The sequence below is a fragment of the Ischnura elegans genome, chromosome 5 (assembly GCF_921293095.1).
Source record: "Ischnura elegans chromosome 5, ioIscEleg1.1, whole genome shotgun sequence".
NCBI lineage: Eukaryota > Metazoa > Arthropoda > Insecta > Odonata > Coenagrionidae > Ischnura > Ischnura elegans.
In genome coordinates, this window is record NC_060250.1 from 56,887,352 (window position 1) to 56,906,140 (window position 18,789).

General features: G+C 37.2%; 1 protein-coding gene across 1 annotated transcript in view; it reads right to left on the reverse strand.

Moving 5' to 3' along the window:
- LOC124158913 (BTB/POZ domain-containing protein KCTD20) overlaps nucleotides 1-18,789 on the reverse strand; it is a 36,669-nt gene that overhangs the window by 10,263 nt on the left and 7,617 nt on the right. The window contains exons 5-6 of the mRNA XM_046534331.1: nucleotides 17,737-17,934; nucleotides 9,168-9,415 (exon numbers count right to left, since the gene is read on the reverse strand). Coding sequence (XP_046390287.1) covers nucleotides 9,168-9,415; nucleotides 17,737-17,934 — 446 coding nt within the window. The remainder of the gene's footprint in view (nucleotides 1-9,167; nucleotides 9,416-17,736; nucleotides 17,935-18,789) is intronic.

The window sequence follows — 18,789 nt, forward strand, 5'->3', positions numbered from 1 at the left end:
GGAAAATAAGGGTGAAACATTTATCTCTGAAAATGTCATTCCATGTATGTAATTGTGGCTGCATTAATGGTCACTAGTTGTCTCGGTACGATTTGCAGAGGTAGTTAGGCCATCTTGGGGGTGTCTCCTTGGTATGAAGTATGGAGGTTTTACGAGATAAAGAGGTTCACTACATAGAGGTTTGCCTAAAAATTTACATGTAAATCTGACAGGACCATAAGTGTGGTATGAAGTATGGAGGTTTATGATGCAAAGAGGTTCACTACATAGAGGTTTTACTGTGTAAAGAATTGTAGCTCTGCAGATCATTTGGACCCGAAGACAGGAGCTGGGACACACCCGAAACTGTTGTTCACTAAATATAAGTTGAAGCAGAATAAACTTGGAAACTAATCATCAATACTTCATACTGCAGGTTCTACCTCAACAGATTTATGACCAATATTTTTCTCATAGTAATTAACATACAGGCATCCCCCGAGTTACGTAAGAGATGCGTTCCGGCAGACTATGCGTAAGTCGAAATTTACGTAAGTCGAACCTTTGCGTTGGCGCTTCAGAGATTGCTGTATAACAAGTTGTATCGCACAGGAATGAGCGCAACCACACACGCCACCACATCCATCGCTAGAACTGCAAATTTTCACGTTGATTGCTGACTTGGGATTTATAAGCAATTTTTCTACAGAAATTGATGAAAATTCCACCGAGGAATGACAAAAATGGGTCACTTTGTTATTTTTAGCACGCATAAAACTCTATAACTATTCGATATTTTTTCTACCATAGGTTGTACGAGCGAATATCTACTTCTTCGCGCTCGCATTCGAAAATTAACGTAGTTATTTGAAATACGGTTATCGCTTACGTAAGTACGGATTTACGTAAGTCGAGACATACGTAACTCGGGGGATGCCTGTATCTTTAAAAATTTGACTATAATCACTTTGCAGGATGGGAATTCAAATACACAATCATCTACCATTATCTATTAAATCGCTGAATGACAAATCTTTTAAAAGACAAGTGAAAGATCTTCTGCTTATTAAGCTGTATTATAATGTCAATGAGTTTTTAGCTGATCCCTTGTAATGTTTACTTTTGATTAATGTTAATTATTGTTTTGTTGGGAATGCTGTCCGCTTTGTGAATAGTTTCTAATATCATTATTCTTGACATGCCTTATACTGTGTAAATATCTTATAACTCTTAAAGACAGTTGAAAGATTCTTTTGTTTAATTAGCTGAATAATAATGGCAAAGAGGTTTTAGCTGATCCGCTTTTAAGTGTATTTTTGATCAATGCTAATTTTTGCTATGTTGGAATACTGTGTTCTTTGTAAATAGTTTCTACTATCATTATTCTTGACGTGCCTTATATTGTGTACAAACCTTGTAACTCAATCGCTGGGCAAATAAATATATTATAATTATTATTACTTTCACAGCCTGGCACAGGTTTGGTGATGGAAACATTGGAGTAAGGCATTACACTGACAGTAGGTTACTTGAAGACATATATATCCTCAATTGATGAGGTAATCCTAATGCTAAAATGAAGGATCTTGGACAGCATGGTGGTCAATACAGTGGACCTAAAAGTCAAATATCCGTGGTTGGCTTTTCACTCCATGTCAGTTCAGTCTTACCACATTCAACAAAATCCCTTACAGCTAGGCCAAAAGGTAAAGGAAGATTTTGCAGCAGGTGATAATCTGTCATTGTATGAAATTCATCAAAGCTACAAGTACTTAAGTGGTTTTAAGAAAAAGTTTCCCTATGACACTCCCTATCCCACTCCATTGGGAACCCATGGTCTTTTATTGAAGTCGTTTCCTCAACCTGCCGCACGTTTGCCGGGGCGGCGCCACATATCCCGGAGGGCAAGCATTAGCAGGTAAGTTCATTTCCTTATCGTTGAGCGCATGCAGCAGGTGAGTGGAAATGGTGATTTTTGTTATAAATTATGAATGTTTTAATTTATTTTCGTATGTTAGTTTTCTGCATTATTTCCTTATTGTTCTACATTAATATTTCATGGATATATAATGTAGATTTACTGAAAAAAGAAAAACTCCGTGGATGAGTGTGGTACCACGTGGCACCACTGGTTATGGCCACAAGAATTCGGGGATTTCGCTTTTTAGAGTCCCCAAGGATCCTGAGAAGTGATGAAATAGCTGTAAGATTCCTTTCCAATAAATCAGCATGAAAATATCGCTTGGCAATGTTTAGTTTTCATTCTGACACTGAGATAAAGGGTTGCCAACATCATCAATCCTAAGTTTTCTTGGATATATCAATCCTGTCATCATACAATAAACACCATCATATCATTTATCATATGAATACCTTCTTTCTGTGGAGGTAATGAAATCTTTCAAACAGAGGGTAAGTGTTTGTTATACTATTATAAACTGTGTTTGATTGATATAACCACCAAAAGAAAGTTTTGTGAATAGTCATTTTTCAAGGGCAGTAAGAACTGCTTGAAAGATGTGCATAATCCTTGTTAAATGTTTCAGGAGCCTGATAACATCATCAGTTGCGATAGTAGCCAATATATTACAAAAAGCTAAATATAATGGTAGTTATAGAAAGCAAATATGTGCAAGATATTATTTCATTGAGATGTTCTTTATACACATTGATATTAGACGATATTTGACTTTACATTTGTCATTGGATATACATAATTCATTACACTAATTTCCAATCAATTTCTCCTCGAAGTCACATCTAATGCTCCCAGATTCAAGGAAATTAATCTATCATTATAAAATACTGCCAAAAAAATCATATTTCTGTTATATATGTAATTATAAATTTAGCTTTTGTTGCTTCCAATTATTGTCTAAATTTTGGGCTGAAAAAACTTGTCCCTAGGAATATTTGATACTCTTGTAAAGCATGCCTAAGTCTCTTACATGAGTTCCAAAAGCACTTGCAATGATGCCCTCCATTAGTCTAAAAATACTGAAATTACGCTATGGAATGCATTTTCTGAAAATAATTTTATAGCATTCCTTCCACGAGCACTGAAGTCATATTTATCCACAAATGAATATCTGTTGTCTTAGTAACACAATTTTCATCAGAGAATTTCTGCATTTACCTCGGGGTAGTGAGAATTAAAATATTTTTTATAATCACTTTGGAGATTTTTTCCACATCTGGGGATTGAGGTGAATAAGAGTAGGGGAAAGTGGGGCAAAACCGATTGGGCCTGTCAAACCCACCCTTTAAAATCACCCAGTAGTTGTTGCTTTCAAGTGGCAGCATTATGAACTGGTTGAAGTGGCCGCCATTACAGGAAGACCGAGCTTGTTTTCATTTGCATTGTAGCTGCAGTTTAGTTTCTGTGAATTTTTCAAGTTTTAGGCAGTTTCCTCAAGGATTTTTATTATGTTTGTTTTGGATCTGACAGCTATTATGCCAATCTGATTTACCAAGGGCAAGTTAATATGATAATTTAGTGTTTTTAGTCATGTTTTAAGCACGTGTAGCAGAGTAGTTGAATATGGATATGCTTGTATTGCCATTTTTCTAATGCTGCCCGTCGAGGGGTAAAACCGTCACAGGAGAGTGGGGCAGGACCAACAGAGATTGGATGCCATTAAAGATAAGGATGATTTTGACGAAGGAGACGAGGATGCATGCATATTTTGCAATATGTTGTATTCCAGTTCCAAGAATTAAGTAGGTTGGATACAATGTTTGAACTGCAAATGGTGGGCTCACGAGGCATATTCAAATTATGAAGAAGAAGATGACAATTTCATTTATGATTTCTTTACATGAGTTCATATCCAACCTCACATATTGTTAATTTACTATTTCATGTTGAGAAATATGAAATAGTGAATATATGAAATATCCATTACATGTTAACATTCATCTAAACTGGGATTTATAAAACCAAATACTTTGTATATTATGAATACACTAATGGTGGGTAACGAATCACAATCAATGCCTTTCATTTTCTTTGATGACGGAAACTACCCTATTGGCCAACCCTTAAAAGAATACAGATTTGACTATCAGAAGTAAATGTGGGTGAGTTTTTATGCTCTTCTATGCTGATTTGACTATCAGAAGTAAATGTGGGTGAGTTTTTATGCTCTTCTCTTTAGACCGGCCAAATTGGTATTAAATCATTGGCTCAACCAAATACATTTGTGTAAATTGATAGGATACACATATTTTTTTGTATTAACATACATATTATATATATAGTATTATATATCTATCTTTTAAAGACTTTCATTAATATGCCTTTGAAATATACTTCAAAATTTTGTGAGTAAGGAGAAGAATATGGCTTGGATAATCTGCAAACCATATTATTGGGAGCCAAGTATTCAAGAGTTGATGGTATATTGGGTATGTATCTGTTTGTTCAATATCTAACTTAGTATCTGTCTATCCTAGCAAAACCATGCGAATTGAGCTACATGAGTACCATCCCCGAGAATTCTAGTAGGGTCTATTTTGTAGAAAAATATTCATCAAATTACTAAATGGTTGGAAGGAAATTACTTAGCTTTTCTACAAAAACACACACTTTATTGCCGACTAGTTTCGGTTACACTGTACCATTTTCAAGACTAGTGATACACATAAGAATTTGCCAAACTTGTCCATGTCCATCAATATTAAATGATTTTAGGGTAACCTGTGACAAGTTTTTAAAATGGCCAATGTTTCCTCTCCTATGCCAGAGACCTCATCAGGGCTTAATCATGATGCCTTTATTGAGCATCAACTTATACGGAGTGGGTGCTGGCAGGCAGTTTCCTGGAGCTCTTTCTTTCTAGAAATAACCGACAGCCATGTTCCACTAACCTTCTGTCCCTTGTCTCTGCTGTATGTACTTGTATCCTTTACTTTTGAATTCTCATCTTGAAATGCTATTCTCTGGCAAAATTTTTCGGGTTGTTCACAGTTTACAGGGTTTAGCCTTGTGTTACGACCACTGATTTATCGGCATGGACCAGTTGAATTGCTGCACTATGCTTCTTGACTCTAATCCTTCTCGTGCACCTAGTTTCACCCTCATACACTTGGCATGTGTGCTGCATTTTAATTGGTATCCTCCCTCCATACCCATTTCTCTCTTCGTTTGAAGTTGCTCTTAATTGAAAGTGGCTTACACAAGGTTTTTATTGGGTGCACTTATAATATTCTGGTAATTTAATCCATGACTTTTTTGGTAGGAAGGCTTTTTTTTTTGTTTTCGACCTTAACATCTTCCAGTGTTGAGTCTGTCTTGCTGTGCTGTGCTTCTTAACTCTAATCCTTCTTGTATGTCTAGTTTCACCCTCATACTTGGTCATATGTACTGCATCTTCATTGGTATACTCCCTCCTTATCCAATCTCTCTCTTCCATTCATGCTGCAGACAATGCCTCTTCTTTGAAGGTGGCTTAAACAAAGGTTTTTAGCTAGGCCATTTTCCAATTTGCAATTATTCACCCTTCATGCACTTTTCAACCGTCAAACAGATGTGACGACAGCAAGGGTGGATCCAATCGGCGAGAGAGCAAGGGAACGAAGGGTAAGTGAACAAGGGAATGCACATGCTCCCTCGTTAACGTGCCCTCGCAGGAAGTGGACGTGAAAATGGCGGCAATGGAAAACTCAGAAATCTTGAACTGGAGTGGTAAGTCATTTTGTGTTTATTATGTGAGCTCTATAACATAATATTATATCGGCATTGTGAATTCTTGCTCTTCACCGGCAAAAATATAAGTATAATTACCATCTCCAAATGTGCTAGATGCCGAAAACACTTTTCTCCACAGCACAAGAAAATCTTTCTCTTGCTGTTGATTGTGAAAGTCGTGACTAAATTCTTATTTACTATTTATTATGTAAATTATCCATATTCCAGGGACAGACGAAAGAGTATTTCAATTTATTGCTCTCTGTGCGCAATACGAGCACATGTTTACATGTAAAGGATCTGCTGCAGCAGCCAATGGGTATGAGGACCAGTTATTTAATGGAGATCAATATTGAAGCCACAGAGGGAGCGTCCAATCGGTGCCAGAAAAGTCAAAATACTTAGCAGTCTGAATTACAAACATAAACAAACCGCGAAGCAGGGTGAAATTGATTCTTAAATCAACCACCAGATGTCCTAACACTACCCTGCGCTTCACATTTCATTACTGTCAATAGTTCGCATTATTTTCGTTCACACTTTATGGCGCAAGTAGAGCATTAGTAAGGGAGCAGGGTGCAAGGGAGAAAGGGAATGAGTGCATACTACGTGGATTGGAAAACGGCCCTAGTCTTAATTTAAGAGAAATGGTCGTCCATATTTCTTTCCTTCTACATCCATTCTTCATAAGTATGTGCGTTAATCTTCAAGCCTGTGATCCTTGTCAGTGAGAGTGATGGATCAGTGGATCATTGTGGCTATCACTATGTTAATTTGTACAGGGTGGTGATGGGATTAGGATAGGAAATACCAGTTATTGCTGGCTGGTTTTCTACATACAGTGCGTCCCAAGATTCTGCCTTCTTTTCTTGCGACAAGGAAGGCAGAAGGGTAATTTCCTGCCGCTTTCATCTTCTTTCATAAATAGGCACATTGATGCTCAGTATAGGTAACACTGTCATTAACCCTGATGTCTCTGGCATAGGAGAAGAAACGTTGACCATTTTAAATTCTTGACACGGGCTACCCAAAAAGCAGCTGATATTGTGGGACACGAGTAGAAAAAGTTTCATTAATTTGACAAATATTGTTATACAAATTAAGGGCCGTATTCTTAGTCGACCCTACATATCCGTCCCTACATAACAAAAGGCCCCTACATGCGTTTCTCAGTCGACCCTACATAAGTGGTGGGGGGTGATTCCGTCGTCAAGTTCTCTGAGATGACGTAGATGATGGCGCAGCGCCAATTTTCCATACTGGTGGCGTAATGGGAACTAACTATGAAACTAAGAAAAGACGTCCGATAATTTTCGGGCGTATTGTTAGGGCAACAGCTCAAGGTAAATAAACAATTGGTGTCGTCCGCCAGATCGTGTCGGTACCTTAATTATCGCTACAAATACACTCATATCAAGCCAAAAGTAGAACCTTATTGTCTTCAAATGACTTCAAAAGCGGTCTGTACAAGCTAGTAATAAGTACGGAGCAAATATGATCATTGACGTGGGAACTTACGTTAAATCATCAAGGTTCGTCATTCGCTTTTACCTTCCGTAGTTAAATTTATTATGTGGCAAATAGTGGCATGAAAATACGTTTTCTATGGTTGTACGTAAACGAAGTATTGGTTTCCCAAAAGTATACCAAGTGCCAAACGTGAAAAATATTATATATTCGTAGAATTATAAGTATACAAGCACCTGCGAATATTATATATTCGCAGGTGCTTGTATACCGCTATATTCTTCTTCTTAGTTCAGTCAATTTTATAATTTATTTAACTTGGTGGCTATAAAGTGGTGGTATTATTACCTTTCCGCTGTGTTACTGTACATTTTAAAATGGTTTGTGCGAGCTCGTCTCCCTTAATATGCATTACAACGTAAATTATTTAATCGAAGTGATCAGCAGACGATATTTGGCCGCCATGTTTTTGTAGGGTGTAGGGTTGGTTTGGGTACCCTACATCAAGTAGGGCCCGTTTAGTTCCAAAAACGGCTATATGTAGGGCTTGATGTGGCATTTGTAGGGTGAGATCGGTTTATGTAGGGGCTGATGACGTATCCAGGGTCGGTTGGCCCTACAGGGTCGACTAAGAATACGGGCCTAAAACCCTACATGACATCTTCAAGATGGTGCTCAGGTAGCTCAACACACATGGTTTTGCTAGGATTCACAGATGCTAAGTAAGATATTGAATAACCAGATACATACCCAATATACAGTCAATTTTTAAAGACCTGGCTCCCAATGACATGATTAGCTGATATAGGCCATTAACACTCTTCAAGCACAAAATTTCTAAGTACATACATTCCTAAGGCAACAGTAATGAAAGTCTTTAAAAGATCAATGTACCTCAATAAAATGTATACTAATACATAAAATATACATTTCCTGTTCATTTATACAATTATGTATATGTATTAACTTATTTGGTAAAGATGATGATTTAATCACTATTCGCCAGCTTTGGAGAGAACGCAATAAAAACTCACCTACATACATTTACTTCTGGTAATCACATTTGAATTAAGTCCTATTAATTCAGAAACAACAAACTGCATTAATTCCTTAATTTTGGTCAATTCTATCTCCTCTTTTCAATCAACCAATATGACTAATCAATATCAAAGGATATTTGCATGGCAAGGGCTTATGCTATTCTGACAAATATGATAGAAAAGGAAGAATATTGTGGTTCCCATTCAAAACTAGAATTGAATGCAGGAAAGAAGGAGAGACCTTGAAGATATTATCCAAAGAATATATAATTGTAAATGGTTTGGTTTGTTTAAGAGAAAACAAATAAAAACAGCAACATTTTTGCCTCCTAATGTTACCGTAATAAATCAACTAATTGGCCAAGGAGTTATTGTGGTAGGGGATAAGTTTTATCAAGGAAGACTATACGAGATTATGGGGAGGGAAGACTTGAATTTACTCCTATTTTGGAAAAAGTATTAACGTTTGTTTAAATAATATATACGTATTTCATTTGAGTAAATATTTGATTTTTAAATCTCTTTTATCAAGCTATCAACTTTTATGTGAATTTTCTACATTTTGAAGTACATGTCAATTTTTGGACTAAAACTATATTATCGATTATCCATACTTTTTGATTATCTGCGGATCACCATACAACAATTAGCACTCATAATCAACAGTTAACTGTACAGGCTTTCTCTGTACTAAAGACCTTGATATTTAAACACTGGATGTCCGACAACCAGTTTCAACTTGTAAATCCACAAAAATGTGGAATATGTTAGGAACAATTCATAAAAGAAGCCACTTAATGCATATGCAATACTATTTTCTTCTCTGCCATATTCTAATCTTAGCCCTGTGATTCATAGTAAAATTTCAATTTACATCATGGTAAACAGATGTAAAATTGATAGCCACATAATTTAAGAGTTTGAGAGTTGTCATCAGTGCAGCAGTATCCTTCAAAGTGGAAAAAAATCTGGTAACAAGTGCTCTGCCTTACCTGAAAATCCACATGCCTGCTCTTTGCCTCTTCCTTCTCCCAGCTCATATGAATGAATGGCCTTTGGACATAGTTGTAAATGACCTCTGCCCTCCCTCCCGCTCTTTTCTTGACCTTTTCCTTGTAGGTTGGATATCCCTCTATCCCTAGACGTATCTTCTTCAAACCTCTCTCCTTCATCACCTGCTTTGCAACATCCCGATTTTCTATGTACTTGAAAAAGCGATACATAGGCGTGGAAGTTACAGCTGTAAAAGAGAATTAAGGTGTTACAATATCACATTTCCAATACTGCATATTAAACAGCACACACCATATTTTCTTAAAAGAGTGGAAAAAATTCTTGAAGACTCAATATCGGAAAAAATAAAGTAACATTCACTCACACATAGGCATCCGGTAACTTTTATCCTGCAGATTTATGGCAAAAATGGAAGGGTCAATATTAATAGAAATGTAGTAAACAAAGCATTCAAACAATATGGCTATTTCCATTAAGTAAATGTATGCTTGAAAGGCAAATCTTTACAATGCTTAAATATTTCCTGGAAGTACCTAAATATGTAGTTGCTAAGGTAGATCCTATATTGTGAAAATCCAAGGAAGAGTTCCAGATACTTCTTGAAAGCTAATTACAAACAGTTGGGACAATATGAGAAATAATTATTACTATTATAATCCAGGTATTCTAATTAAATCTAAATTATAATTAGAATACCTGGATTGATAAATTTACAAACCACTTTTCAATCAACAATCATTAGCTACACCATGCAACTGTGTTTATATGTAAATATTTTTTTTCGGATTCTTCATCAATGGTTCAGTTCTTTCATTGACTAATTTTCCCAGCTATTCATACATATCAACTAACATTTTATTATTCGTCTAATATTTTTTTGCCTATTATTGCAAGCTCATTTATGTACTACTCGATGTTACTACCCAGGGGCGGATCCAGGATTTCTTTCTTGGGGGGGCACAAGCAAGGCTGTATCCAGGATTTTGTTCTGGGGGGGGGGGGTGGGGGGCACAAGGATATCTCGTAATACAAAATGAACGCAATGATAATGGGACTGTGTTAAAAATCTTGCATATTTTTGAGGGTCTGGGGGGGGGGGGGGGCATGTGCCCTCGTGCCCCCCCCCCCTGGATCTGCCTATGTTACTACCAATAAGTGCTACCAGTCCTGATTGCTTTTAAGTAATGTTGTAGCTGATGATTATTAAAGGAGCCATGCATACAGAATAAATATACAATTTTCATTGCCCTCTCAGATTAAGCTACAAAAAAGGCTAAGGAGGCATTACAGGATAAGTAAGGTAGGATGATATATAGCATAAAACTTACTAAAGAAAAAGAAAATTCCCATTATGGACCTGTAACTTAAAGGATCATTACTCCTTCCTAACCTATAAAATTTCTTCAACCACTCACCCTTACACAACTAAAAGCAACTCCCAACCCATCTAAACCTCACTAAATCCTTAAATGTGCATGATCCTCTAGTTTAATTAACAGAAAAAATTATCCTGTCTCAAAATATGATTTGCACAGGATAACAGGATAGCTTGGAAAACATGGCAAATTAATTGAATCAATGACAGAAAATGCTGTTAATTCAGTTAATTATTCATGGGCTTTCCAACAGTTGACATATTCAATCGAAATTCAAATAATTTCCACAAAATGATGCTAACTGTTAAAAATAAAGATGAAGAACCATCATCACTCCAACCCCAGCGAGTGAATCTTCCCACACCTGCTGTGTTAAAACTAGCACACCTTACTGTAGTCTCCGCAATGACAGTCGACTAGATGGAAGCAATGATAGTCACCCATGGAAAGCATTGCACCCATAGGGAATTTAAATGGTAAATGTATATTTTTTCCAATTTATTTTCTTGTTTTCAAGGGAAAAACAAATACCACATACTTTTTTCTGCTATGCTTTGCTATTGAAGTTATTTCAATAACAACTTCCATACCTTCTGTGAGTAATTAGATGCAGATCAGAACTACTGATACTCTGTTTAACACATTTTGAATGGTGGACAGGGTATTAAGTATTTTGGAAAAACTTGGAATATGCTATATTTAATTCATGATGTTTAAATGTTGAAATTCATTCATAATCATTGATGAGATTAATGATATATCTTCAGTGTCAAACACACGGATTGCTGCTGATGCCTTACTTTTGCTAGAACAATCAGCTCACAGTTAGTTTAAGGAGGAAATAACTAGCACCCTTACTCTATTCAAGGGCGAGGCAACTCAAGTAAGTCCTCTTCCTACGAACAACCAGAGATACAAAAATTATACGCCCGAAATTTCAAATTAGGTGCTATTGAAGTTGGCCGATGTGACTAGCTGTGCAGTGTGGAAGAACACGTACTTAGGGCCTATCAAGTATGTGAGGAATTCTTTGCTGCAACGAAATTTTACTATATAATCATATAATATAGGCATTACCCTTCTGGGACACGCCTTTGAAAATGTTGCTTGATAAACAGCATCACTAAGTATGACTGACAGAATATCACAAAACTGATGGCCAATAGACAATTGTGTATTACTTTTTAGTACTCACTGTGATTAATATAAAAATCCTTCTGTTTAAAGCAAATAATTTCTACATATGATTTTGTAACAGGCTTACTTTCTCACCTGGTTAGAGGAAAAGAATGTTTAAGTGGTTGGTGATATCCCACCCTTCCCACACTTATTTTCTGTCATGGCAATTTGTAACATTGAGAATATTAAAGTTGCACTGCATTTCAGCTGGAGGTTTGACCTACTATTTCGCTGATGTTTATAATGGAAGCCCAAGCACCACTGAACATTATTGTGTAATTACACTTTTTTGAAAATTTATTAGATCTAAAATTTTATCGGGTAGAAATATTTTCTAAGACGGTCACTCACAAGCAAAGTTATATCGGCAGTCAATTTTTCAGATTCACACTTTCTCTCTCTGTTGTGCATGCAATAAAATTATGTTCCAATTTATAGAAAAGAATTTTTTTACAGGAAATGAGTGTATGGTTTGCATTCATCTTACATCACAATCCATGTAAAAAGAAATGAAACTTGTGTACAGTCAGATCCGGATTTAAGGATTTCGCATTTAATGTTTTTTCCGCATTTAGTGTTTATTTTTTGGGGTCCCCATTCATTCCCTATGCGAGCAATATAAAAATTATCCTAAATTCGTGTTTCCACATTCTGTGTTTTTCCGCTTTTAAGGTCGTAAAAAATTTTCCTGCACAAGATATTTTTGCCTGATTTAATGTTTTTTCATTATGGTTGACTCAAATGATTATCAAAATCTTTGAATTTCAGCTCAACAACAAGAAAATTCTCATGAAATTTTAGCAAGAGTTGATTGAATCTACCCGGAAATGCTTCTTCATCAGCATTCTCTCACGAATGTGGCGCTGGGACTTTCAACTTGCAAGCCAGCCGGGTTATTTATCTTCACGTGATGTTTCACTCCCCTTCTTATCCAAACACTTCTTGTTTCAAATTCGATCTAATGGAGTTAAGTTATCCCTTTATAATCTGTAATGACCTTATCTTTCACTTCTTGAACTCGACTTTGATGATTACGTGATGACTAATGACAACAGTAATTCTTCGAGGGCTGCTACTATGAAGTTTTTCATCAATGACTTACGCACCTTTCAAGTTTCATCTCTAATCTCTACAGGAAGTGCATTGTTAGGTCAATATTTATCCAGTCCACTGTTTTCCCTTCAAAAGAGGAGTCCCAATATTATTTGTGCAATATACAAGAATTGCCATGAGAAAAAATTCCCCTGGACCGGGAATCGAACCACGGATCTTTGGCTTTCCGGGCCACTGTGCAGACCACTACGCTATGCAGGCTCTTTAATTCCCATGGCAATTATACCGAGGCTCATGGTACTAAGTGTTAGGCCCACGTGGTCCATCAAGGATGGCAACGTGAGGGAGAAAGGAATTCAATGAAGCCACAACCGGTTGAGAGAGACTAATCTGAGCTAAAGCCGTGCATATCGTGCAGCGTTAAAAAAATGGCTGGTCCTCATTTAGTGTTTTAAAATTTTGTCCCCCCCGAAAAACGTTAAATAAGGATTCCATTGTATTTGCTACTCTCACTGTTCTAGCTGGTTAAGGTTATCACTCAAAATGCAAAACCAAAGGGCTTCAGATGAGAATGAAAAAATGTTTGCATTTCGCACAGTTGAACACATAGCTATATCTGTTCATGACCGTCGCGACTTAACACAAAATTGCAGAGCAGTTAATTGATTGATGCAGCACTGCATGATGCAGAATAACTACACTTCTTGGTGCCTTGCTCAGGTTTTTCAACTTATGAACAAATTCAACTTACGAACAAGGTCTTGGAACTCATCTTGTTCATATGTGGAGGACTTACTGTATAAGATAATTTTGATTTTTGTTAACAAGTAACTGGCTTGATGATGAAGATTAATTTACCCATTGAAAAGGTATTGTAACATAATGTAAACAAGCCACCATGTTGCTTGATTAAATAATTTAAAATTAACAGTGGTAGTGAGGAGGCAAGAATGGTAGTGGGGGGCGCGGAAAGGAAATACACAAGGGGAGTCGTGTATGGAGAGAAGGAGGAGGTAGACGTGTTATAAAAAAAGATCGGGAGAAAAACTAAAGTAGTGGTGTATTGAGAGAGCGGAGGAAGAGATATGGCAGAATTCAAGATCGGCAGAAAGAAGAAAAGGAGGCAGAGAAAAAGGGGGCGCCTACGAGAAGGAAAGAGACCGGAGGAAAGGAATACGGCAGAACTCAAGATCCCCACTGGTGCAGTTCATGGCAGTGGCTCAGTGAGTGGTAGTACGGGTAGTACAAATGGTATTGTAATAGTCATGGTGGCTTGTTGATGTTGTATTTTGCTTCCGAGTTTCAAATTATAGAGCTTGTTTATGAAGTGTAATAAAATTATTTGTTAAGTTAGTAGTGGATAATTGAAAGCGTTACAATATTTTTGTCAATAGTAATGCATAGATAACCAAACTGCTGTTTAGGGTTAAGGGAAAATAGGGTGGTTTCCTATTATTTTTTATTTCCTAAATCGAAAGATTATTACTCCTGGAGTACGCATTTCATTTCTTATTTCCTAAATCGAAAGATTATTACTCCTGGAGTACGCATTTCACGTTTTCAGATTTTTAAATGACGATATCTATTTATAATGATTAAATGAAAAGTGAAAATTTTCAAGCGCACGAAAACGTGACGGCTAAGTATGAATGCTGAGAAAAGCCCACGTGAAGTCATTCTGGTTCATGCTGTCACCGTGTGAGGTGACCTTGGGGTGAGAACATGTGCGCCGCTGCGATGCAGGCTGCTAGCAGGTAGTGCTTGGCTTATATAAGGATTATTAATACCCTATCAAACGAAGGAAACTTTCCGACCATAGGCACTTTTAATAGTTGATTATTAAGAGATGTTTCCCTGAGCTCTGTGCCTCATGCATGCTTTGGTAACCTCAGATGATGTAAAACTCCTGACTACTCATATGGCATTTAGGTCCCTGTGACGTCACATGGAGTGGAATCGCATGGGCGCCAATCTGGCCTTTTTCAAATGAGGTTAAAATTGACCATTAACATTCGTCTCAACTGGGATTTCTAAAACAAATAATTTGCATATTATGAATATCCTAATGGTGGGTAACTAATTGCAATCAATGCCTTTCGTTTTCTTTGGTGAAGGAAACTACCCCATTCTGGTGATTTTGCGTTCGGTTTTATTTTTATAAAGATCACGGAAATGATTGAGCGAGAGTGAAAATCATGCACGGATATACTGCAGCCGGATAATTGGGAGTCTACTGCATGTATGTAAATGATAAAAGCAAACCATAAGCAGTACCAGTCCAAAAATTGGGACCACAAGCATGTGCTGAAAGGCAGAACTCCTCTTGTGCATACAGCTTGTGAAGACCTTAGAACTCCTCACAATACTGGCACCTCACAATACTGCCACAGTAAAAAAAAACAACACATAATCCTTTTTTGGCCAATGAGGGGCTAAGGATGGATTAGTTGTAAGCACCAGGGAAAAATGATGAGCCCGCTGGCAATCCTTTCATGTTTTCATTTCTGTGGTTTCGTACGGCTCTTAAAATATATGCCAAATTGTGTAAAAAAATATTCTTCACATTGCAATAGATTCTGTTGTGTTGGATTACTAATAGCATATTGTTGAATTACTCTGCAACATTGCTCTATTAATTCCATTCTAGATTAACAGATGCAGTGGAAGCCCAGTTTAGCAAGTATGGCATTTTGTGAGTATTGGGTTTTAGCAAGTCCTAGTACCGCCAAACGGCCGATGTTTTACATGTAAAATAAATCGGATTAAAGTAAGGTCATAAAGTTCCTTCCACTGTTTACACTCGGTGTTACGACTGATATTTCTCGAGGGCGATGCACTGCTGAGCAAGCATTAAGTATTATGTTTTGTATTATCAGTTTTTCAAACTAAAAATATGTGTGTCAGATCTACAACACCTAAAGCCAGGTATATCCAAGCATTTATATGATTATGGCCTTGAGTACGCTCTGCACGCTCCCATTTTACTTTCTTTTTTCGTTAGGTCCAGTTATCCCAGGAGAGGGAATGGGGGGCAGATGACAAAGGTAGAGGGAGTTAGCTTCCCCCATCCTCTTTGGTTGGCTTTGTCGCTAATTGGCTACATCTTAAGTGTGGGAAATTACATTGTAGAGAAACCCTCAAGTAGATGGGGAGAAATATCTTCGACCACCGAATCATGCCATATTTCAGTGAACCTTTAGGCCAATTTTCCCAGCTGACCAATGTACTGGTTAAACATTCGAAAACTCAACAAAACTGATATCGCCGGCATGATGTACATGCAAAATCATACAAAAACTTCCACTGCATACCAAACATATTGATTTCGAATAGTTACGGTGTTTTTACGGCTTTCTTCGGCGATCAAAAAATATAAGAACATGAAAAAATAACTGAAACTGGGGGAATTAATATTTTATAAAATTGAAAATCCCCCATTTCTTTCTTTAAATATGCTGATACTTAACTAGATTGTGCCTGATAATGACTCTTTGCCTGTTTAACTTTGCTAAATACCACGGAAACAAAAGAAAAACTGTAAATACAAACGATAATGAGCACTCATTAAAAGCAGACTCCTACTCTACATAATTCTTTCTCTATATAAATATTGATTTATGAAGCTTTTTCAATGTAAACAAAAAAATTATAGATGATAATTCACTTCTCTCGATCCTTTCCCAGTTTCTGCTTTTTCGTAGTTGGGTATGGATTTTATCATAGCTATATACTTGGTTTTTACATAAACTGTGCACAATTCTTTGGTCATTGTAGAGCAATCTATTTCAGAAATTTAAGCATTGAATTCCAATCCATGCTGTCAAAGGCCTTCTCCAAGTTCACTAATGCTATGAAAGTCAGTTTGTTATTTTCCATTTTCTTCTCTATGATAAGCATTAAGGCCAATATTGCTTCTCTTGTGCCCTTGCTTTTCCAGAATCTGAAATGTTCCTTGTTCAGGAATTCTTCTACTCTTCCTTCTATTCTCCTGTTGAAGATCAGAGGCAGCATCTTTTGAGCAAGTGTTATCAAGTCCTAAGGTCCTAAGATATTCACACTTCTATGCTTTCTTCTTTTTTTGCAGTAGTCATTATGTTCTTCTCAAAGTCACTTGATGTATTTCCTCTAGAGTATATTTCATTGATGGTTTTGTAGAGCCAGTTTAAATTCTTCTCCCCTGTACTTTTGATTACCTCCACAGGAATGTCATATATTCTGGATGTCTTATTCTATTGCAGGTCTTTCATTTCTCTGTCAAATTCCAATCTCAAATCCCCATGCACCATACCAACCATGCACCACCAAGACTTGAATTTTTGAGTATTAGCACATCTCTAATTTTTAGACTGTTCATCTCACTTTGCATACATTGACCTTTTGTAAAAGAATTTTTTTAGGGGATCTTTTAACTACCCAGCAAACCCTTTCCCACTGAAGACATTCATAAAGTGTGAGACAGCATCTCACTTGTATAGTACTCACCAGTTTGTAAATTAAATCATAGATAAGTTTGTAGGTATCAAGACATCCCAAGCTAACATTTAAGGGCAACCTCAATAACAATAAGAGCTCTAAGACTTAACATGTACATATCTTAGGACCCCTGTCAAATCCTTCTCCATTAAAGTTGTTCATTGTTAACCCTGCAACTATCCAGTCCACTTTCTCTAGAGGCAGTACAATAATTAGGACTCAGTTCACCCAGAGATGCTTTCTCTGGTCTATTCTAAGGTCAATCTCTATGGCCATAAGCGATGAGACAGTTGGTCATTGAAGAAAAAGAGGTAGATTAAAAATTGCTGACATATTCAATTCCAGAAATTTCCCCAATGGAGGTGATCATTCGGGCTGGTTTCACAGTATCTATGACAGCCAAAACTTTGGAGAAATGAGCAGCACCTGACTGAGATTAATAAAAATAAAAATAGGGCATACATACTCTGAGAATACTCCTCTCCCATTTGAGGTGGATATTCCTCATCCCAATCCACTAAGTCATCTTCCAAAAGTACAACAACATGGCACTCCCTGTCACCACGCCTAGCTGAGTTCACCATAAGTGGCAAGACAAGATCCTCCAAAAACTCTTCAAATTGGCGGCGGGCTCCTTCATTAGAGAGTTCATGAAGAAGGCCACCTGTAAAAAGAATTTAATGAATGAAAAATGAGTATCCTCCATACCTTGTCCCTTGAACCTCCACAGGGGGCAGTAACGAAAGGATTAGGCATAAAAAAGCTGACGTGTTAGATATCACCAAAACCTAAGTTGAAATGGGGCTCAAATAGAAATACCGTATAAGCGTGTGTAAGAGGCGCACCCCTATTTTGAGCATAGAAGCTATGAAGAACAAAATTTTCAGCATTTTTTTATACTATTGGGCGGTTTTGCAGACGTATGCCTGGAATTTCGACAGTTATCGAAATTTCCTCTTTTAATACTAATTGAAAGAGGACATTTTGATAACTGCAGCGGTAACAGTGGCATAAGAGGGAGTAGAAAGAGTTCCGATCCTCTCTTCGCATACGCTGTTGCTCTACGATGCTTGTCCTATTCACGAACAATTTTCTTTAAATGCTCTTGCAGGAGTGTTGCCATAGAATTGCAGCTGTGGAAAATTTTAAGGCAAAACACGACTGGCACATAGCATGAACCTTTCCAAGAGCTTGGACAACAATCGGGGCAATCTCAGCGCCGTAGGATAATAACCACGTCGTAGATGTAACAGAGCCACACTTGGCCCTCCATCAGCCAATGCCTCTGCCATTTTTTTTTCCTTTCGGAGACCCCACAGGAAAATATCAAGTTACAAGGGAACAATGGAAACGTGTTTCATCCCTACCCTGTCTCACCAACTGACCTTGATCGATCTCCCAGTTTCTGGAGGCCAAATGCTAGGTGAGTCATCTACTGATGTGAGCCTGAAGATATCTCGATAGCTTTCAATAATTGAATGATACGCATGAGATTCAAAAAAAGAAAGTGATCTAACCC